This window comes from Aspergillus sydowii (genome assembly GCF_001890705.1).
Source record: "Aspergillus sydowii CBS 593.65 unplaced genomic scaffold ASPSYscaffold_1, whole genome shotgun sequence".
Taxonomy (NCBI): Eukaryota; Fungi; Ascomycota; class Eurotiomycetes; order Eurotiales; family Aspergillaceae; genus Aspergillus; species Aspergillus sydowii.
In genome coordinates this window covers 2,798,359-2,819,229 of record NW_024467859.1, presented here as the reverse complement: position 1 = coordinate 2,819,229, position 20,871 = coordinate 2,798,359, and the positions used below count along the sequence as shown (strand labels likewise).

Here is a 20,871-nt window from a genome sequence, read left to right as displayed (position 1 = left end):
AAAATCTCCAGACAACAAATTGCGGTCCTTTGATTGGCTCCGCGAGGTCTTGGCCTCAGACTCCGAATGTCCGCCGCATTCTCCGATCACGACATTTGATAATTTTCCCTTCGACAACTCGGATTCCCGTCGTTGTCGCAATCATGGCGTCTCTGGGGAATTCCGCCCTCCTATTCCGAAGGCTTGCGCCGCGACTGTCCAGAGAATTATTTACCTGCCGCCAGTGCCTGGTTCGGACCCAAAACTATGGCACCAGAACGACTCTCCGTACACCCTCCGTTCCCTTTGCTCGGAACACCGGCAGCCTCAATGCGGCATCTCTGAAAAGTAAGGCAAGGAAAGCATTTGCACGATGCGCTTCTGATTCCGCTGTCGTAAATGGTGCGAAATCAGGGGCGTCAAAGTCAAGTTTCCCTGGTGTTAGCGACAAGACCGTGGCATATTGGTTACTCGGAAGCGCGGCTAGTGTCTTCGGTATCGTGGTTTTCGGAGGCCTTACTAGGTTAACGGAGTCTGGGTATGTCACAATTATTTTTACTGTTTGATAGAGTGTTTCCCTTTCTGACCAAAACATAGATTGAGCATTACGGAATGGCGCCCCGTTACTGGTTCTCTTCCTCCTATGAACGCCGAAGACTGGGAATCCGAGTTCGCGAAATACCGTGCTTCACCCGAATTTCAGCTCTTGAACCCAACGATGACACTATCCGAATTTAAGTCTATCTACTACATGGAATGGATCCACCGTATCTGGGGTCGCTTTGTCGGGCTCTCCTTCGTTTTGCCGGCTATCTACTTTGTTGCTCGGAAGAAGGTCAGCAAGCCCATGGCATTACGGTTGGCTGGTATTTCAGGCTTGATTGGATTCCAGGGTTTTATCGGCTGGTGGATGGTCAAGTCTGGGCTCAAGGATGACCTCTTTGCCCCGGGCAGTACACCTCGTGTTAGTCAATACCGCTTGACGGCGCACCTGGGAGCCGCCTTTGTCTGCTATGTCGCAATGCTTTGGAACGGTCTCGCTATTTTGCGGTCCCATCGTCTTCTGTCTGACCCCGATGCTGGAATCAAATTGCTGGAAACACTCAGAGATCCTAAGCTTAAGCTTTTCCGCCGATCTGTTGCCGGTTTAGCCCTCCTTGTTTTTGTCACTGCCATGTCAGGTGGTCTTGTTGCAGGCCTAGATGCCGGGCTTATCTATAACGAATTTCCATACATGGGTAGCGGATTTGCCCCTCCATCTTCGGAACTGTTTGATGAAAAATACTCGCGACACGATGACCGCTCAGACCTGTGGTGGAGAAACATCCTGGAGAACCCCTCTCTCGTTCAACTGGACCACCGTATCCTCGCTATGACAACATTCACCTCCATTATGGCTCTTTGGGCGTACACACGCAGATCACCCAACATGAAGCGTTTCCTACCGCCAGCTGCCAAGAAGGCTGTACACGGTGTCGTCGGCTTTGCCTGCCTGCAGGTCGGACTTGGTCTAACGACTTTACTGTACCTCGTTCCTCTTCCTCTAGCCTCAGCCCACCAGGCTGGAAGCTTGTTTCTTCTGACCTGGGTTCTTGTCCTTGGCAGCCGCGTCTGGCACCCATCGCGGACCGCCAAACTGTTGCAGATGGCAGCTAAGGCGCGTGGCCATGCGGCGTCAAATGCCGCGCGCCACATTCCTCCTAAGCTGTGAAAAAAAAAGCACTTGTTGCAAGACACAGGGCATCAGGTAAAAAAATTCCTGTATTATCATGAAACTCTCTACTTATATGTTCTTGTATATTACTACCGTTATTGGCTACCATAAATCGGTCATTATATTGAAACATTACTTAATCATCCAACACTTAATCGTTCCTGCCAAAATATCTCCTCTAAGCAATAGCTATTTAGTCTTTATAGACTGTTATTAAGTGGATTGAAACTGATGAAACGCCGTGAAAAGGATACTTTCTACTTATTAGCGGAAATTAGTGAGAGGGAGGGAGGGGAAAGACATAAATACACCAAGGATATAGAGAATCCGGTGAAAAAGAAAAAGCAGTACGGTTTTCAGGATCAGGCACGAACACCAACGATAGAATGAAAAATCTTGATTTTATTTCCCAGGATCTTTATTTATTTTTATTATGAAACCCAACCAGCTCAATCGTGAATATCATATCGAGGCATCAATTTTTGCATGACTTAAGTTTCTAATATCTATTTGTGGGCTGCGCAACGCAAACACATTAGCTCGTCAGTTCAACGATTAGGTCGGATTCAGGCAGGCACTTACGGATTCCCTCTTCGGGTTGAGGTTCGATGCCAGCAACCTCAGCAGCGGACTTTCCATCGTGTGCGGTCTTGTCATCCTTCATGAAGGGGAAGGCGAGAACCTCCTTAATACTGTAGTTATCCGTCAAGAACATGACGAGACGGTCAATACCCATACCCCAGCCACCGGTAGGAGGAAGACCGTATTCCAAGCTGGTACAGAAGTTCTCATCGATGATCTGAGCCTCGTCGTCACCTTGGTCCTTCTGGCGGGCCTGCTCTTCGAAGCGCAGACGCTGGTCGAAGGGGTCGTTCAACTCAGTGTACGCGTTGACAATTTCCCTCTTGCAGACGAAGGCCTCGAAACGCTCGCAGAGACCAGAAGTCTTACGGTGGTACTTGGCCAGAGGAGACATCATTTGAGGGTGGCCGGTAATGAATGTGGGGTTGATGCAAGTTTCCTCAATGAATTCGCCCACAAGCTTGTCCAGCATACGAGCGTTAGTGAGAGGTGGTGAGCACTCCACGCCAGTCTTCTTCAAGACCTTCTTAAGGAATTCAGCGGTCTCGGCGGTGTGTAGCTGGTCTCCAGGAGGGAACTTCTCGCCAGTAGCCTCCTCAAGGGCGGGGATCATCTCCACGCGCTTCCATGGGGCCTGCCAGTTGACATGGTATTCTTCACCATTCTGTGTGTGGAAGGTTGTCTCATACCCACCGGTGATGTGCTTAACCAGGCTGGAGACAAGCTCCTCTGTCATGTTCATGACATCGTAGACATCGGCGTAAGCCCAGTAAAACTCGCACGTTGTGAATTCGGGGTTGTGAGTAAGGTCGATACCCTCGTTTCTGAACTGGCGACCGAGTTCGTAAACACGCTCGAGGCCTCCAACAATGAGCATCTTAAGGTAAAGCTCAGGAGCAATACGCATAAATAGGTTCATGTCGTGTTCGTTGTGGTGAGTGACGAAAGGCTTGGCTGTTGCACCACCAGCAATGGCGTTCATCATGGGGGTTTCAACCTCGACGAAGTCACGCTGGTCCAAGAAGTTGCGAATAAACGTAACCATCTTAGAACGAGTGACCATGACATTGCGAGACTTATCGTTCATGATCAGATCAAGGTAGCGCTGGCGGAAACGCTGTTCCTTGTCCTGGAAGCCGTAGTGCTCGGTTGGGATGGCGTGAAGGCAGGGCGCGAGGAGGACCACCTCGGTGGCGAAGATAGACAGTTCACCATCGGGTCGGTTCTTGGGGTTGCTGCGACCAGGGTAACCGACGATACCAATGATATCGCCTCTTCGGAGGTTCTCGTGTTGATCCTCGAACGAAACAGCACCATTGGCATGCTGAGCCTGTGCCACCACCTGCACCTTGACACCCTCGGCGCGGATATCGTAGAAGATCAACTTAGCACCGGACGAGCGCTTGGTGTAGATTCTACCGGCAATTCGGACAGTGGTTTCGGGCTTCTGCTCGCCCTTCTCAAGGCTCTCATAGTCCTTCAGGAACTTGCGTAGGTCGTCGGTGACCTGGAACTTGTGGGGGTAGGGGTCGGGCTGCTTGGTCTCTCGGAGCTTGTTGATTCTCTTGCTACGGATCTCAAAGTATTGCTAAAATCAAGAAATCAGAATTAATCGATGTTCTCAAGGAGTTGAAAATGAAAAAATAAAAACGAAGGATAACGCACGTTGGGGGTCAGGTTCGCCTCCTCCTCTTCAGCAGAGACCTTCTTCTGCGCAACCTTGGGGGGAGCAGCAGCCTCCTTCTCCTTCTTCTTGGCTTCCTTCTCGCGCAGCTTCTGGCGTCTCTTCAGCTCGGTCTTGGAGACCTTTTCGCCAGTAACCTCATCAAGCAAGAGGTTGGCCATGGAGGCCTCGACCTCCTTGACGTTGGAATCGGTCATTGTGGAAGACGGGATTATCCGACGCTCTATCCGCGAGAGCAAATATCAGTAGAGGTGACGCCGGCTGTAAATAAATGATGTTCTTTTGAGTCGAAGTGGGAGGGGGAGACGGAGAAAACGCGCCAAAGATTTTTGGGCCTGAGTGAGTCACTGCGGGATGGCTGTCATTGGGTACTCCCAGAACAACTACGGGCAATGCAGTCACTACAATGCGTGCATTCTTCTGCAATATTTCATATTTCTAGATGGTGCCTACTCCAGAATCATTCCTCTGCAAGATTCATCCGACTCCTGCCCAGCCCAGACCGTACACTTGCAGTTTTCCAGAGTCCAACCTCCCCCAAAAGAAGCAGGTAGGGCTTAGGGCCCGGGCATCGAAGTGGGGTTCTTCGACCCCGATAACTGAACCCCGCCTTGAATCTCGGCAGCGACCAAGTACAGAGTAACAAAATAAATCACCAGAATGAAAACATGATTTTGCCGCTAGCGATCGTATTTCTCACCAATCGTGGGGTTGCGGCTTGATTTCGGGCTCAAAATTCATGGGATTGTCTTGCTCGTCCGCAGTTCCGTTCTCCTCGTTTAACCATTCTTGCGCTTTCATGACCTTCTCTTTCTGCTTCTCGAGGTACTGTCGACGACGCTGACGTCCAATATCCTCAGACATGAGCTCATTACAACGCTCCACGGCTGATACATAACGCAGTCAGCGCAAGTGCAGTTAAACTGGGCGGGCGAGACGTACCGTTTTCCGCCTGAATTCCCAAGCCGTGCTCAATCGCTTTGACCAGGCTCTGGTGGCATCTGAAGAAGAGCTTTGTGTATATAGATTGGCAAACAGAGTCGACAAATCTCGAGCTGGCGACTTCGTAGTAGCCTCGGGTTATCTACATGCAGTCAGCAACTAGAGCCCATCCCATGCAACCAAACGACGTACAGCCATCATTTTGACTTCCAGCGTGAACTTATCGGCACCAAATTCGGCATTCCCTAGCTTCTTCTTTTCGTTGTCCCTTCGTGGATCACCAATAGGGTACTTATGGAAGAGGTTCAGATAGTGGTTGGCCCGGGCATCCAAGCGGCGCGACTCCAGATTTTTAAGCGCTGCAGCCGTCGCCTGATCCAGCGCAGTGCTCGCCATTGTGAAAGGTTTCTCATACTCTATCTTGTAGATACCTTCGGCATGAGCGAGGTGTTCGGCTCTAAGCTTCTTCAAATAGCTTCTGATCGTTCTTTCAAGCTCTCTGAACAGGCCAGTCTGGTTATACTGGATAAAAACTTTGTTCAGTTCGCGCAAGAGTGTGTCTCTCACAAGTTGATGGCTTGCATCGATGAAGGCTATCATCGGCTGCTTCCAGTGGACGACACTCATTTGATTCAAAAAATCTATGGCTTTGGGATTTATCTGCTGCGGGATCCCAGCACTTGCCGAGTCCTTATTGATATCTCTAATCTCTTCCCATGTGAATTCTTTCGCGGATGTCATAAAGTTCTCGAAGTGTGTAGTATGGTATCCTGACGGTTTCTTAGGCCTTTCTCTCACGGTTGAGGACGGGGAGCCGAGTGGATCATCTGGTAGTTTCCTCTTAGGTGAGCATTGGACAACCTCGCATTCTGAGTCGTCATCACGGGCAGCGGAAATGGATTGCTTATCAGCCTCTGCCAGTACCTTCACCGTTGGGCGGGTTTTAGCCAGTGATAGCTTGAAGTCTTCTGCAATGTTGTACCAGAGCTTCTTCAAGGGGTACTCCCTGGAGCCCCCGTCCATTTGATGGCGAATACATTCCTTGAATCCATACAACTTTTCGCACAAAATGTATGGAACATTTGCAGACGGTGGAGCTGGGAGCTTCGAAAGCTCATCATCGATCCGGATAGCCTTCTTATTGATTTCCTGTATAATGCCTGGTAGACACCCCTGGATTTGCTGGAACAGAAGTTTTGACAATGCAGTCTGTAGGCTTCGAGTCCCAAATCTCTCACTGTACGCTGCAAGCTCCGTTGACCATGGTCCAGACATAAAATACGCATCCTCCTCCTGTCGAGCCACCGAATGCTCAACCGAAGGGTCCGGATTGTTGCGAACAACATAGTAATCGTGTCCCAAAGCAAATTTATCACCTTCGAGGATTTCAATCCATTGGCTGAGTTCTTCCCCCGGAGGGATCCGATCGGGTTTTGTGAGAACCCCTAGGGCTCTCTGTTTCGCTCCACGGACGTCATTCATTATCCGGGCGGCACTGCTATTCATCACATCATCTGTCATAGTAATTGTGAGGAGAACTATACAATTGTCCTGGCTGATATAATCCTTCACAAGGTTTTCAACGAGGTTTACGAGGTAGCGTTCTTCATCGAATTCGACCTGATTGATAACACCAGGCAGGTCATAAAAAGAAAGGCTCGGAAAGCCTGGTGCTGATATGTCCAGTCTTACTATGTTGGGCGAGAATTTAACCTCACAATCAAGAGGGTTGGTTTCTGAGTTCTGTCCCGGAATGTAATGAGCTGTTGGCCTACCCGGGTTGAGGATTGCAAGCTGTGCCCATCTGATCACTTCTTCGATCTGATCTTTGTTGGTGATAGTGATAAAAAGCTCATCCTCCGGATCGATAGAAACCCAAGGTCCCAGAGGGTGCGACTTCTTTGGCTTCCCTATTTTCCTCGAGCCATCGTATATGTACTTCCGAGAGAGGTACACACGGCAAGTCCAGGATTGTCCAGCTTCACTCTCGGATAGATTGATCTCCATTGGACAGCGAGTGCAAGTACCAGAGCTCCTTGGAACATTGATTTCACTCATTCCCTCAATGAGCGAACTCTTTCCGGTGCTCTGATCCCCAATCACACATATCTTCGGAAGGAGGATGTGGGAATCCTCAATGCCAATATGTCGAAGATCTTGGATCTTCTTGACGAGAACAGTCATGCTCTGTGCAAGTATATTAAGAGGCTCTGAGGCGCAAGGCTCAGAAACGGACTCCATCGTGGGTATAGGATGTTGGAATGAGACTATAGTCATATTAGGTTCCGTTGGCATGGATTGGAGCGAAGACGACGGCTTACCTGGTGTTGGGCGTTCTAAGTCTGCAATAGTGGGCTTCACATCGGGCGTAACACTTCTATATGCTTGAAGAGAATGCGGTGCCATCTTGCAAGGATAATTGTTCTCCTTTCAGATTGCGCGGCAAAGGAAATACAGAAAGATGAAAATGGAAGACCGTACGCTGAATAAATACAGCACTGCGGATGCGGATAGAAAATGGAGATGGAAAGAGAAGAGGAGCAAAGAAACATGGGAGAGAAAAGTAGAGAAGAAGGTGGGCGAGAGGTGAGTGAAGAAAAGCAGGCCAGTGTTATGCTTGAGACGAGGGTAGAGTTAATAAGAGATAACACTACCTTGCGGCAGTGCGTGTCTGAGGCTAAGGTACTAGTAAAAACTGTTTACAGAGAGTCGGATTTTGAAGAAATCTAAAGCCCAACTGCCATTTATGACAGGAGTGTCCGTTCAGTTTGTGTTGGTGTATCCGAGTGAGGATCTCGAGTAGTATGATATGCCCAATTTGGATGGATTCTAAAAGATTGAAATTCCAAACTGCGTTAACTGAGAATTGACGTTACCATGCAGCTGCTCAAACAATTTAACTGTCCTGAGTTTTATTGAGCAATATGTTCTGTTGACGGACTGATCCATAGTAGAATGACAGGTTGACACCTGGGAAATAAGGCGTATACAAGGTAGCATCATGCCAAAAGCGGCGAAGCCCAAGGAAGTCACATGGCGGCCGTTGGTCTCTCAAAAAGAAAGTCCCAAATTTAGTTCTGATTCCGGGAATTAACCTGGTGCGAAGGAAGAGCTCGATCTCTGGTGTTCCTGAGTCTGGAGCTTGAGTCGGTGGGCCTCGACCTGATCAACTGACTAGACGGACACCTGTGAGGTCACCCCTCGACGCTACATCTCTCCCCTGAATAAATATTTCTCCAGTACGACCCTGATCTACGGATCTCAATTCCTCTTTGTTCCCGCGGCTTCTTTTTACTGTCTATCTCCTCCCTTCAGGCCGATTCCTTCTATCTTATCCTCCCGCTCAATTCCAACCTTTGCCCCTCATCCGCCCACAATGCTTCAGGTGCCTGTGCGGGAACACACCAACGTGGCCTCCACCAAGGCCGTGATCTTGGTAAGTTTTCTGATTCCAAAAGTTTTAAAAACACGTCTCCTTGCGGAAATTAACCATAGCGCTTTTAGGTGGGTGGTCCGTCAAGAGGAACTCGTTTCCGGCCTTTGTCTCTTGATGTTCCAAAGGTTGGTCTTTGCCCGAATCCAAGCTTCTCATACCGAACGGAAGTTCCAATCTGACGCCAATTCCTGTTATAGCCTCTATTCGAAGTCGCGGGTCATCCGATTATCCACCACTGCCTCAAGGCTCTCGCAAAAGTCCCCGAGCTTCATGAAGTTATCCTTATTGGCTACTACGATGAGAGCGTCTTCCGCGACTTCATCAAAGACTCCTTCAGAGAATTCCCCCAATTTCGGATTTCATACCTACGAGAATACACAGCGCTAGGAACGGCCGGGGGCCTGTACCATTTCCGCGATGCTATCTTAAAGGGAAAGCCGGAGCGCATCTTCGTGCTCAATGCCGACGTCTGCTGCTCGTTCCCGCTTGGTGAAATGCTGAGGCTGTTCGAGGAGAAGGATGCCGAAGCAGTCATTCTGGGAACACGGGTTCACAACGACGCAGCTTCAAACTTTGGGTGCATTGTGTCTGACTCCCATACAAAGCGCGTCCTCCACTATGTCGAGAAGCCAGAATCGCATATCTCCAACCTCATCAACTGCGGGGTTTATCTCTTTGCAACGGAATGCATCTTCCCATCCATCCGAAGCACCATCAAGCGACGGACGACTCGCCCTCGTCTACTGTCATACCCTTCTTCCGATAATTTGGAGTCGTCCTTTGTCGGCGATGATGATTCCAACCAGACCGAAGTCTTGCGTTTGGAGCAAGATATCCTCTCCGACCTTGCTGACAGTAACCGTTTCTTTGTTCACGAGACCAAGGATTTCTGGCGCCAGATCAAAACGGCTGGATCTGCTGTCCCGGCCAATGCTCTCTACCTCCAAAAGGCATTCCAGGCGCAATCCGAGGAGCTCACCGCTCCTTCCGCCACCATTGTTCCTCCCGTCTATATCCATCCCTCCGCAAGCGTGGACCCAACAGCGAAACTAGGACCTAATGTGTCGATTGGTCCCCGTGTCACTGTTGGCGCAGGCGCCCGTATCAAGGACTCGATTGTTCTCGAAGATGCAGAGGTCAAGCACGATGCATGTGTTATGCATGCAATCATTGGGTGGAGCGGGCGAGTCGGGGCCTGGGCCCGTGTGGAGGGAACCCCGATTCCGAACGGAAGCCACTCTACCAGCATCATCAAGAACGGCGTCAAGGTGCAGAGCATCACCATCCTCGGGAAGGAATGCGGTGTGGGTGATGAAGTCCGAGTTCAAAACTGTGTTTGTTTGCCGTATAAGGAACTCAAGCGCGTAAGTTATTTCGATTGCACCTATTATCCAGAGGCTGACCCAAAATCTAGGACGTTGCCAACGAGGTTATCATGTAGGGCATTTAAGCGTATTTTCTCATTATTAAACTAATACCACCAATTTTTTGACAATCGAATTGTTATTTTTACATATATTCACTAAAAGGCCCATGGTATATATTCTCGAATTATTCCTTAGTGAATACGTCCCTTAAACCAAGCAAAGGAGCTTGATACCTTAGTACACAAGGCCTTTATTCCTGTTTTCACTAAATATGTATCTAAGTCATTCCTATCCACACAAATCCTTTATTCATAAGGTTATCAATAGTATAGAAACTCTGCCTTCCCGAGCACATTTAACACAACTAACCCTTCCGGGATCAAACCAATTGGGGTCGGCAACAACTAAAATGGCTTGCACAACATATTCGACCATGTGTGAACGGTGTAAGTCCCATTATACCAAGCTCCGAAAGCGGGGCCGACAAGCAGCAACGCTTGAATACGAAGCAGGGACCTATCCGATTGTCTTCAAGTGCAAGGCCCTGGTCAAGACCGTCACGGACGCCCCCACTATCGAAGGCGTTGAAGTAGTCCTAAAGGAAGTGAAAAAGAGGCTTAAGAAGCACTACAAGAAGAAGAAAAAGGGAGACTTCGGGGTGTTTATTGGCGGCTATCATGAACTGAAGGGAAACCTCCTGACCATTTACACGAACGTCCTTATTGACTTCCCTTGTAAGATTGACAAGGACGATGATGCGAGGATCTGGGCTCTTAATTACTTTCCGGTTGAGGTCAAGTATAAGCAGCCCCAGCACCTGCAGGATGGAGACTCGAATTCAAGAACTGACCAGACAGTCCATATACTCTGGGCGGATTGGGAGACAGTGTATCCGAGGAACGATCACCATTTATGTGAAACACGGCTTGAGTTTTTCATGAAAATGGATGGCCCAATGTCGTCTATCGTTACCCGGGAAGAATGATCCCCTTAATTGTGCCATTCATTCCGTTTCTGGTCCATTCAAAATGTATGGATCATGGATGTCAGCCAATTTTTACCTCGTTGGTCTGATGGAGTATTGGTGAATTGCCTTCATGTCTTCAGTACAATATATTAATGTTTTTTATATTCCTTTGTAATCATTATCTATCTGTGCACATAATTTTCTCAAGTACGGCCTTTGAGTTGTAAATATGCCATATCGCTATTTCGTCCCTCGTTTAAACACCAAACAGGGCCTGTTTGATGTCAACACCTAACTGGCAAGGCGGACGATTCGCCTGCACCGTTTGGACGGTGACGAATCCGACACCATCTACGTTACACGATAAAGCTCGCTTATTACTACCGTGTAGATGTGCTATTAGAGATAGACCTTCGTTGACAGTTTAAAACCAAAGATAAATATACTTCATTTCTCAAGTTCATCGTAGTCTTTCCACATCCGGTTGTGGCAGCACGATCCCTATTAGCACCAAAGGGCTCAAGCACCGAGCAGTACAATGACTTTTGTATATTTTCGATTATCAAATTATCTAACTAAGGTTCTCGCTCAATATTGCTATCATGAAAGTCCGCAATCCTTCCGCCCTGGAGTATCCATAGGGTAAAATATGTAAAAAGATCCAAAGCCATAATATAAAAGACCGTAGATATAACCCCTCAAAACACAGCGCAATCATCAAGTCGACAAAGAAATAAAGTCCACAATGACTAAAACAACGCCAAGTTTTTCCCTAATTTCCAACCGAACCTGTTCCAATCATTTACCTGTACAACACAGGATCATAACTCGTTTGCTGCCTATAGAAATTATCGTAGGCACTCATCCTCGTCCCCGGATACATCTGCTGAGGCTGCGACTGCGGGACCGGCCCATCAGAATACGGGTTACTAGTATACGACGGCGGCGGCTGATGCATCGGTCTGCTTTCCCCAATATCCATCGACTCCGAACGCCCTCTATAAGGCGCAGGTGTACTCTCATATCTCCCATTAGAAACGAGCGGCGCGCGATCTTCCTCCATCATTCCTGGGCCCATATTCGGATGCGGGAATGAGTCCGAAAGGGTGCTGGGGTCCCGGTTGTGCGTGCTGGTCTTGTACTCTGCCAGGCCGTGTCCTTCCAGAGCCATGGGGTCGTACTCGCCTAGTCTGGTTTGACGGCGGTAGGCGATGATATCGAGGATTATTGATGCGACGAGGCCAAAGGCGCCGATGATGGTGAATGTGAAGAGGGCCTTGAAGGTCCGACAGACGGAGATGCCGGTTGATGTGGCCCAATAAGTAGCGTTACATGTTGTCAGGATTGTGTGAGAGAGCGCCCAGGCAAGGAGGATGAAGGCGACGGCCCAGACAACTAGGACGATGGAGTTTGTCACTAGGGAGAAGCGTGGGGAAAGGCCATAGCAGCAGTGGATGAGGGTCGTTAGGATGAGGTTAAGCAGCGAGAGGAAGGCGGCGATTATCAGCTAATAGAAAAATCAGTACTGTGTGGATGCGATATATGAAAAGAAAATCGTGAGTTCAAGCTTACAACGAGGAAGGCCCAAGGGAATTTCTGGTCGGCACTGTGCAGGTTGTAGGCAAAGACAGCGAGAATGATGGCGACGATGAGAGAGGAAACGAAGACGGTAAAACGGATGATGTGGAACGGCAGAGCCGGATATTCGGAGGGTTTGACGGACTTGCGACGCATGGTTGCAATGTCGACCGTCGTGTGCAGAAGAGAGGTGTCAGATGTTGGTGAAGTAAACAATTCGGCGATCGCAGTCTACGTGTGGGTGTTGGGCATAGCGCACTCGGCCGGCATTCGTCCCTCAGGAATGTATCCAGGGCTGTTTCTTGGACCAGCAAGAAGGAATGAGGACTGGACTTTGGAGTGAGGAATTGAAGATGGAAAGACAAAACACGAGAACACACGTCAGGAGAGGGTCAGACTCAGGCCCAGCAGAGTACGAGGTGTCTATCAGTCTATTTTAAGCCAAACGTGAAGATGTGCGTGCTGCCATGGCAAAGCCTCTCTTGGCCCCATAAAAAAGCGCCCGCACGCTCCACCGGCCACGAATCGCTCCTCCACTCACCTCCCAGCCTGAAACAACGTCAACCCGGTCTCGAGCAGTCTCGACTTTCTTTTATTTGACACTCGGTGGTTTTACCAACGCCATGGTTTGACGAATCGTTTTAGCCTATCAATCGGCGTGCCAATACCGTTGGAATGAACAATGCGAGGCTGGTACCATGGATGGACAGGCAAGACACCAAGACTGCGGCTCGTGTCTAGTTCCCCACACTTCGCTGCCGGAGTTCAGATCAACGCTGCCCAGTGCCCACACCGCATCATCTTATCACATTGTGCGGGAGGCCTATTTTCACCATGGCAACTGTCCTCACGACCTCAGTACCCTGGCATGGTGGCGAGCGTGATATACATCAGCTGCTGCGGGTCCCCTATCAGGACAATCCGACTGTGCCCTTCCTGAGCCCTGGCGCGGGCCTGCTGATGAAAAGGTCGCCATTGCTCGCAATTGGTGCTTTGGACCAGGATGGGAGGCCTTGGTGCTCTCTCTGGGGCGGGGAGGAGGGCCTCGCAACCCCAACGTCTTCCTCGAGCTTCGACATCAGGACCCCCGTCGGGAAAGCTTATGATCCCGTGGTAGAGAACTTATTGCTTGATCCCACCGCGAAAAGCGGGCATCTGGTTTCCTTTCTAGCTATTGATCTAGAAAATAGAAGGAGGGTAAAGTTGTTCGGCAGAATCACTGCTGGGTCGCTGAGCGTCGCAGATGAAAGTATTCGCGCAGGCATTGCCCATCTTACTGTCCATGTCGACGGTAGCCTTGGTATGTGTTCTCGCCGATGATATCAAAGTATCTTCTAATGCGTCCACTAGGTAACTGTCCGAAGTATTTAAATGCGAGACATATCGTCCCCGCTCTGCCTGATCCAAAGTTGATTTCGGAAACTGCCCAGCTTCACCCTGACGCTATTAACCTCCTGAACCGTGCAGATTGCCTATTTATTTCGTCTTCGCGCGAAACCCAAGATATGGACACCAACATCCGAGGTGGGCCAGCTGGATTTGTACGGGTTGCCTCCAATGAAGCTGGCGGTGCCGTGCTCGTTTACCCAGAGTACTCTGGGAATAGACTATACCAAACCCTTGGGAATATCCGGACGACTCCGCAGGCTGGTTATGTCTTCCCGGACTTTGAAACGGGTAATGCATTATTTATCACAGGCAGAACGGAGATTCTGGTTGGGAAGGATGCGTATTCTATTCTTCCTCGCTCGAATGTTGCCGTCAGAGTGACCGTTACTGTGGCTCGCTTTGTAGAGAAAGCACTTTCGTTCCGAGGATCCCCGGGAAGAATGTCTCCATACAACCCTAGCGTCAGATACCTGTCAACGGAGAAGGTGTCTGCTGCAGCCCTAGAAACTCATGAATCGTCTATCACAGCAACACTGATTGGGAAGAAGATTATCACCCCATCCATTGGCCGATTCCGATTCCGTATATCAGACCCCCAAAAAGCTGGATCATGGAAACCGGGGCAATACGCAACATTTTCCTTCTATGATGAGCTGGACATGGGATACAGCCATATGATGGATGACGATCCATTGAGCCTCAATGACGATTACGTCCGCACATTCACGATCTCCTCATTTCCAGGCCCCGGACTTCCCGATGGAGAATTCGAGATAACCATTCGAAAACACGGAAATGTGACCCGGTACCTGTTCCAAACGAGTGATAAGGCCGGACTAGAAGTGCCACTGAAGGGGTTTGGGGGCGACTTCCGACTAACGGAACAGAGTAGTGGTGTAATGCCTTTCATAGCAGGAGGAATTGGGATTACACCCCTTCTTGCCCAGCTGCCGGTTATTGATATTAGCCAGCTTCGACTTTTTTGGTCCATATCGATCAAGGACATCGCTCTGGTGCTGGACACCTTCAAAATATTCCCAGAACTCCCTATTTCAACCACACTGTTTGTCACTGGGCTTGACTCTCAGAGCGAACAGATGAGTGCTGAAATGGAAGCAATCGCTTCGTCCGAGGTGCAGATGGAACGCCGGAGGATAGAAGCTCGGGATCTGGATCTCTCGCTAGCAGAGACATGGTATTTTTGTGGCAGTCCCGCTCTGAAGGTGCCTGTGTTCAATTGGCTTGCGGGTAAAAAAGTAGTATATGAAGATTTCAATTATTGAATATTAACATTGATCAATCTCGTTAAAAAAAAAAAAAAAAATAGAGAACACTCCAATTACCCCGATATATCTGATAAATGATCTAAAAACAAAAGCAATTCCAAAATTTAAGAGCTTGTGCTTGTTGTTGCGCTGGAGCTGTGACAATAAATTCTCTCGGGTTCGACAACTGAAAACGCGTCCGGCTGCTGCCTCCCCGCAGGAGCTATCTTGTCCCTCACATCTCCGAGACATAAATCTATTCCCAATTCTCACATCAAGAGCTCTGCATTTCTCACTCCCCAACCCATTTACTCACCGAACTCTCAGTACTCTCGCTCTCGTCAATTAATTAATCGGCCAAAAAGCGAGGACAGAACGTCCTCGTCCCTCAACCCCTCATCGCCACAATGTCCACCTACGAAGGCAAGAGCATATTACCCCTCATCCAAATACTCGAATATCGCTGTCTAACTCATATACGAATACAGTCGAGCACAACCTCTCAGCAGACCCCTCTGCCCCATCTGCCCAGTCCACGACTCGCCGCCGGAGGCCCGACCTCTCTACATTCTTCGCAACCCTCTCTGAAATTTCCCCCGATGAGGCCCGCCACCGTCCCCATGCCGTCCCTGTCCCCGGCGACATCAGTGCGGCATTCTACTCCCTCGCCGAAGCACTGAATATCATGCGCCGCGAGGGAGGCGCGGACGAGTCAGCAGGGCCCATTGACCCTGACGCGCAGAGCATTCCCACGCTCAATCCCGATGGGACGCCGATTCGCGTGCACGGTGACGATCTCCTAGCGCAGATGATCCAGACGCTGTTGCGGGATGCGGAAACACCACCGACAGAGGTGGAGGGTGCTAGCGAGGAGTTTTGCGACAGTATGTTCTCTTTCCCTCCCTTTCAACCGCCGCGTTTTCTCCACCCGTTGTTGAATGGGATTTACGGCTACGTATTCTGAACGAGTCGCACGCAGATAACTAATCATGGTGCTTATATCCTACAGTGCTCGATCGTGTCCCGCGCTCCTCGCTGAAACCGTCCCAGTCGTGTCCCATTTGCAGTAACCCCTTTCTGGAAGACAAGTACCCGCTTGTTGTGCGGTTACCGTGTCATCCGACGCATCTGTTTGATCTGGAGTGTGTAAGACCTTGGTTGAGGCTAAGGGGGACGTGTCCGCTTGATCGGACGGATTTCGCAAAGCAGGAGAGGGACAAGATTGAGGAGAGGAAGAAGATCGCGGAGCAGGATGACGAGGAGGAATGGGATGGGATGTATGGTTGATTTATGAATAGTTAATGACGAGGGGGGTTGGAGTATGGCTGTTGTTACAAGGATACGTAGTGTGGTTTGCATAATGCGTTACTAGGAGTATCTTGCATATCATATGTCTAAGGAATATGTACAGATTGACATAGCTTCTTTATCTTTTCTTACTCGACCTTCATATTTCCTGTATTTCCCGATCAGGGACTGGCTGCGCGTCGCGTGGACGAAGCGCCAGCCTGCCGGTTTTATCAATGACAGCTTCAAGACCTCGCTGTTCCAACATCCCACCGTCGTCCCGAACTTCACGAGCTTCCAAATCTTCAATGAGCTTCTGGTTTTCGCGGTTCCCTTCAAGCAGAAACTTGAGACACATCACGGCATGTTCCTTGATATACGGATTGTGCGCATCAAAGTTGGTGCAGGACAGAATGGTTTCGACACCTCCATGCTTCCGAATCTGGTCCTGAACTTCAGGGCACTTCCACACGAGAGAGGAGAGAACGAGCACAACAAGCTTCTTGAGGTTGCGCCACTCGAACTCGGACGGATCTTCCGTGATCGGCGGAGACTCGGGTCTGGATGCAGTGCCGCCGTCGGTGGGATCTGGATCGCTTGGGTCGTAGGGTCGTTCAACGGCGATAGGACCAGGGCTTGCACTCTGCTGGTCCCTAGACGGGCTATTGCGGCCGAGGTTCAGTTGGCTGAGTTGACCCTTGGGGATGCTTGCTTCGAGTTCCTTGATTAGGGTGACGAGATCGTAGACGATTTCCCACTTGACGAGGAGGGTTTTCCAGTCGTTGTTCTCGGTCAGGACGGCGAAAAACTCCAGGAACTGGTAGACACCTTCGTAAACACGTTCCATGTCCCATAGGTTCAGAGGGAAGTCTTCTGGCAGAGCTCGGCCGGCGCGGATCTGACCTTGGAGGTAAATCAGAGCACATGTTTCGGGAATGATGTTGCCGCGGAAGATTGTGAAGATGTAGCGGACCGTGAGGACGTCGACCCTGGAGAGCGGAGCTGGGTTTTTTGTAGCATTGGCCTGACTGGAACCCGTAACGGAGGCCGGGGAATACTTGGCTCTGAAAATGTGCGTAAGAATCTTCACAACAACCGCCTGTGCTGGGGAGATTATATCCTTGGGTTGGCCGAAGTCCGAATAAGCGTGAGACATAAGGCCATTCTTGAGTACTGCATCCATAATCTGGACCATCATCTTGAAGTAAAGTTCGTCGTCAGGAAGATCCCAAGCAGCAATGAAGATCAAAAGCTCTCGGAGCAGATTTCGTCCTGTCTCCTGGGTGAGGAGAACATGACATCTGAGAGCTTGCATATTCCGCGATCCAGTACGCTCGCCACCTTTGAGTCCAAAGCTATCGACAATACCGGCCTGGATAATCATCGGAAGCGCCTCAATCTCGGCAGGGCCTAGTACAAGGGGGATATCGGTTAGCAGGCCACGCTGCTGATCGCCTGGACGCCCGCGGTAGTCGTCGTCATCTTCATCATCGTCTTCCTCCTCCTCATCTATACTCCCATCGGCAACGGCTTCCAAGCTGCGTGAGTCGTCATCGCCAACTGTGCCTGCATCGCCTGTGTCATAGTCATGTTCCCTCTCATCCCCGAGTTGGGAAGTCTCCTGTAGTCGCGCCATTAACTCATCCTTGGCTTCTTGGAGTGTTTCTGCCGCGGATTGAGCCGACCTTGGCATGCTCGTGTCCTCTTCTGCAATCGGGGCATCGCCAGCGGCAAGCGCACCGTATTCATTGAGGTCTGGGAGGTCTGACCAGCATATGCGCGGAAATCCTGCAGTCGGGCTGCGGTCAATCGTAAGAATTGCCTTTTTCCGAGGAGGTTCATCATCTGGAAGGGCGGGAGGAAGATCCTTTGCTCTGTCTTGAAGGTCTGACCACCCATCCACCTTGGCACCCAGAATAGCAGTAAGTGCGGCGCGAATTTCTTTAACTTGGTCAGGGTCTTTACCCATTTCTTGAATCGCCGTCAGGTCACGCCCAAGCAATTTTTCCATGTGATCCTTGATGTTTGCAAGTAGTAGCATGGCTGCTTCCTCTTTGATGGTGGCAGGCTCTCGAGGGAAGTTGGATATCGTCTCAAGTAATAAGTCCTCGGCTGTTTGATCGTAAAGTGCCCTGATCGGGGGGTTTACTATCCTCTCGCCGGTTTTCACAATCGGTGCTAGTCCCTCCGGGTGGCTGCTTGCCTGGTCAAGAGGCTCCTTGGGCTGAATGATGTTGGAGTCACCAGTCGAATGGTATCCAAAAAGATCCAACCACAGAACCATCTTCCGCTGTTCGTTGTGCATAATGAAGTTGTGCAGGAACTGAAGACATGTAATCAAAAGCCGCTTATATAGGTTGACAACCTTCTGCCACCGTTCCTCGTTTCTCGCATTCGTCTCTCCGTCAAAACCCCGCGCCGTCACTCGCACACAAGTATCTACCAACGCCAATACCCTCTGGTCGAACCCTTTCTCTGCTGCCATGTTTTGCGCCTTTTTCGTAGTGGCGAGGAGGTTCCGAGCGATCGTACAAAGATCATTGAGACGTTCGATATCCTTGACAAGTGAAAAGTAATTGTAGGCTATTAGATTGGACGAAGAGTGTTCGTAGTTTGCGGCCGGTGGGCTTTTCCAGATAAAAGATTGTGATTCTAGCACGGGAATCGCCTTCGTGAAAACGTCCGTGAGGCCTTGCCAAATGTCCGGGGACAAACCTAGGCCATGTCTGGCGGGGGCAAAAGTGTTAGTCGTCTGCAAATTTACAGAAATTGAAAGGGAGGGCCAGTTCTTACCTAACATCACTTTCTTGGTGTGTCTTATAAAGGATCTGTTTTCCAGCAGAAAGCATATGATCCAGGCGCTTGTCGTCAATCATCCCCCGGGTCTCGTAGTGGCTCAAAGTGCCCATCAGGATAACCTTCAACATGAGCTCCGCGGGGGTGCACTTTGGCTTCATTTCTGTTGAAGCTCGGTCTGCCATTTTAAAGTGCCTCTAGGGCAGAACGGTCAAGAGTGATCTTTCGAGATGCGGGCAATCCTGATGTATTTGTGAATTTCCAGAAGTTATTTGAGAGGCAAGTGTTGGCGGGACAGAAAGAATCACATTTGAAGTGGTAAATTTTTCCGGTTCCGCGGTGTGAGAGTCGCCTCACTTGCCATTTAGGGAAATTTAAATCTCGTGATCTGGGGAAACGATGAAGTATATAGCCTCTCCAAATGAGAATAAAGAATAGGAATAAAGCTCGGCAAAAATTAATAATTCAAAAGAGCCTATCTACGGTGACTCTTCTGCGCAGAACGGGCTTCAAAGACATGACACAGATTATTCCAAAAGCCCAAGTCGTAAATGTTGTCAATTTCCTTCATGCTTTTGACTTGAACAAATCTCTGGTCGACAGCTGCATTTGGATCATGTGGCTGCATAATATCATTTGAGCTTTTGTGAACGCTATGTCCTTCTTTAGGGGGCTCTCCCCCCGTAAGGACAAGTACTTGATCGCTGCTCACCGGCCAAGAAATTTCCGCTTCAGGAGAATCAAGAAGAGGAGAGTCGCTCCTTTTATGGCCATCGATAAATTTGAATGCCATTCCATCGGCCACGTCGTCTTTCCAGTCAGACCATTTTGCGCTCTCATTTGTTGTCATCCCCGCCCAGATAAGATATGTATGGTAGACAAGAAAGGCTGCAGCCAGCGGGGCTGTCATAAACATCAGCATCGTAACTGCCCCAATGCGCGTATCATATGCTATTATTCCAGCACATATGTTGAAAAACGTAGGCCAGCTTTGTTTTCTCGCACGCGCTGGGGAATTTGGAGGTACGAGATCGTCCAAGGTTTGAGACAAGAGAGAATAACCAAGTAATGCGCCATAGGTCAACATGACACTTAAAGATAGCAAAAGCGACAAGAAGTAACGGTAGTTGTTAAGGCCAACGCAGTTGGTGAGCCATACGCAATGATGATCTTGCCGAGAAACACAACCTTTGCAGAAGCTGCAATGCTTACTTCTTGCTGGCTTGAGAAAAAGGCAGGTTTCGCAAGTATGCCCAGGGTGGAATATGACTTCGTCGTAAGGATAGCGTCCCATCTCCTCCGCGTGGTTGTCCGCGGTGATAAAGGATTTAGTGACAACACTCGCATATAGAAAATAGTACGGAAATCCTACAGCGACCGGAATGCAAAGCCGGTGGATCACAGAGACTCTAGGCCAAGCACTCGGGATGAATATGAGCTCACCGCCGGCCAGCATTATCGTAAAGAATACCTACAAGATAAGTCAATAACCGTGAAATGTCAGGGTTTAAACGCAAAACTGACGAGAACAAGTGGATGGTTTTCGTAGAGTACATAGCTACCAGCCCGATTCCAAAACCGTAGGACTCTCCCGCCGAACAAACGGGAATCTAGGTATGATATACCATTGGGGACATGTATCCATACAAGCCTATAGACAAAGCCAATCGGGGTTTTCCTAGGTTCATCAGACAGAGCAATATGGGTAATAGTAGCAATTGTACCATACCGGAAAAAGGGCAGCCTCCCAAAAAGAACGACGAATACGAAACTAGAAAATCCCAGGATCACAAGAGCGATGGTCCGGATAAGCCCCATCGCTTTCGAGCAAATGCGTTAACCAAGGAGGAAGCTCCTTGTTATAAGGCGTAAGTAATCAAAGTGT

The 20,871-nt window shown here is 49.5% G+C and overlaps 10 protein-coding genes across 10 annotated transcripts; 5 read left to right on the top strand and 5 right to left on the bottom strand.

Annotated features, from left to right (window-relative positions):
• Positions 1-143: 143 nt before the first annotated feature.
• cox15 (cytochrome c oxidase assembly protein cox15) lies at positions 144-1,690 on the top strand (the record flags this gene model as incomplete). The annotated part of the gene is made up of 2 exons (XM_040844270.1): positions 144-517; positions 577-1,690. The coding sequence occupies 2 exons, from the start codon at positions 144-146 to the stop codon at positions 1,688-1,690; spliced, it is 1,488 nt and encodes a 495-aa protein (XP_040708148.1).
• A 538-nt stretch (positions 1,691-2,228) lies between these two features.
• ASPSYDRAFT_26345 (lysine--tRNA ligase KRS1) lies at positions 2,229-4,156 on the bottom strand (the record flags this gene model as incomplete). Its single annotated transcript, XM_040844269.1, has 2 exons — positions 2,229-3,863; positions 3,941-4,156. The coding sequence occupies 2 exons, from the start codon at positions 4,154-4,156 to the stop codon at positions 2,229-2,231; spliced, it is 1,851 nt and encodes a 616-aa protein (XP_040708147.1).
• Positions 4,157-4,655: 499 nt separating this feature from the next.
• Positions 4,656-7,142, bottom strand: ASPSYDRAFT_53856 (putative dynamin GTPase; the record flags this gene model as incomplete). Its single annotated transcript, XM_040848750.1, has 3 exons — positions 4,656-4,846; positions 4,902-5,043; positions 5,094-7,142. The coding sequence occupies 3 exons, from the start codon at positions 7,140-7,142 to the stop codon at positions 4,656-4,658; spliced, it is 2,382 nt and encodes a 793-aa protein (XP_040708146.1).
• Positions 7,143-8,277: 1,135 nt separating this feature from the next.
• On the top strand, positions 8,278-9,778 carry ASPSYDRAFT_141038 (mannose-1-phosphate guanylyltransferase; the record flags this gene model as incomplete). The annotated part of the gene is made up of 4 exons (XM_040841101.1): positions 8,278-8,337; positions 8,406-8,462; positions 8,535-9,701; positions 9,752-9,778. 4 exons carry the CDS (start codon positions 8,278-8,280, stop codon positions 9,776-9,778), a joined length of 1,311 nt encoding a protein of 436 aa, XP_040708145.1.
• Positions 9,779-10,113: 335 nt separating this feature from the next.
• ASPSYDRAFT_84350 (uncharacterized protein) lies at positions 10,114-10,689 on the top strand (the record flags this gene model as incomplete). The annotated part of the gene is made up of 1 exon (XM_040851335.1): positions 10,114-10,689. The coding sequence occupies one exon, from the start codon at positions 10,114-10,116 to the stop codon at positions 10,687-10,689; it is 576 nt and encodes a 191-aa protein (XP_040708144.1).
• Positions 10,690-11,249: 560 nt separating this feature from the next.
• Positions 11,250-12,674, bottom strand: ASPSYDRAFT_39036 (uncharacterized protein). Its single transcript, XM_040845822.1, has 2 exons — positions 12,244-12,674; positions 11,250-12,178 (listed from the first exon to the last, which is right to left on the bottom strand). Exons 1-2 carry the CDS (start codon positions 12,403-12,405, stop codon positions 11,474-11,476), a joined length of 867 nt encoding a protein of 288 aa, XP_040708143.1. The 5' UTR covers positions 12,406-12,674; the 3' UTR covers positions 11,250-11,473.
• A 409-nt stretch (positions 12,675-13,083) lies between these two features.
• Positions 13,084-14,921, top strand: ASPSYDRAFT_26340 (putative oxidoreductase, FAD-binding; the record flags this gene model as incomplete). The annotated part of the gene is made up of 2 exons (XM_040844268.1): positions 13,084-13,549; positions 13,600-14,921. The coding sequence occupies 2 exons, from the start codon at positions 13,084-13,086 to the stop codon at positions 14,919-14,921; spliced, it is 1,788 nt and encodes a 595-aa protein (XP_040708142.1).
• A 195-nt stretch (positions 14,922-15,116) lies between these two features.
• ASPSYDRAFT_302005 (uncharacterized protein) lies at positions 15,117-16,270 on the top strand. The gene is made up of 3 exons (XM_040844753.1): positions 15,117-15,326; positions 15,392-15,787; positions 15,913-16,270. Exons 1-3 carry the CDS (start codon positions 15,311-15,313, stop codon positions 16,188-16,190), a joined length of 690 nt encoding a protein of 229 aa, XP_040708141.1. The 5' UTR covers positions 15,117-15,310; the 3' UTR covers positions 16,191-16,270.
• Positions 16,271-16,350: 80 nt separating this feature from the next.
• ASPSYDRAFT_140378 (Ataxin-10 homo-association domain-containing protein) lies at positions 16,351-19,171 on the bottom strand (the record flags this gene model as incomplete). The annotated part of the gene is made up of 2 exons (XM_040841044.1): positions 16,351-18,916; positions 18,984-19,171. 2 exons carry the CDS (start codon positions 19,169-19,171, stop codon positions 16,351-16,353), a joined length of 2,754 nt encoding a protein of 917 aa, XP_040708140.1.
• Positions 19,172-19,461: 290 nt separating this feature from the next.
• On the bottom strand, positions 19,462-20,804 carry ASPSYDRAFT_140413 (DHHC family palmitoyltransferase; the record flags this gene model as incomplete). The annotated part of the gene is made up of 3 exons (XM_040841049.1): positions 19,462-20,457; positions 20,511-20,664; positions 20,716-20,804. The coding sequence occupies 3 exons, from the start codon at positions 20,802-20,804 to the stop codon at positions 19,462-19,464; spliced, it is 1,239 nt and encodes a 412-aa protein (XP_040708139.1).
• Positions 20,805-20,871: the final 67 nt, after the last annotated feature.

Excerpts from the sequence above, each read along its gene's own strand:
- ASPSYDRAFT_39036 (XM_040845822.1), bottom strand. The coding sequence starts at position 12,405 with ATGCGTCGCAAGTCCGTCAAACCCTCCGAATATCCGGCTCTGCCGTTC. Across the intron at positions 12,179-12,243 it reads TCCCTTGGGCCTTCCTCGTT|CTGATAATCGCCGCCTTCCT; the intron begins GTAAGCTTGAAC and ends TTTTTCTATTAG.
- ASPSYDRAFT_302005 (XM_040844753.1), top strand. Across the intron at positions 15,788-15,912 it reads TAGCGAGGAGTTTTGCGACA|TGCTCGATCGTGTCCCGCGC; the intron begins GTATGTTCTCTT and ends TATATCCTACAG.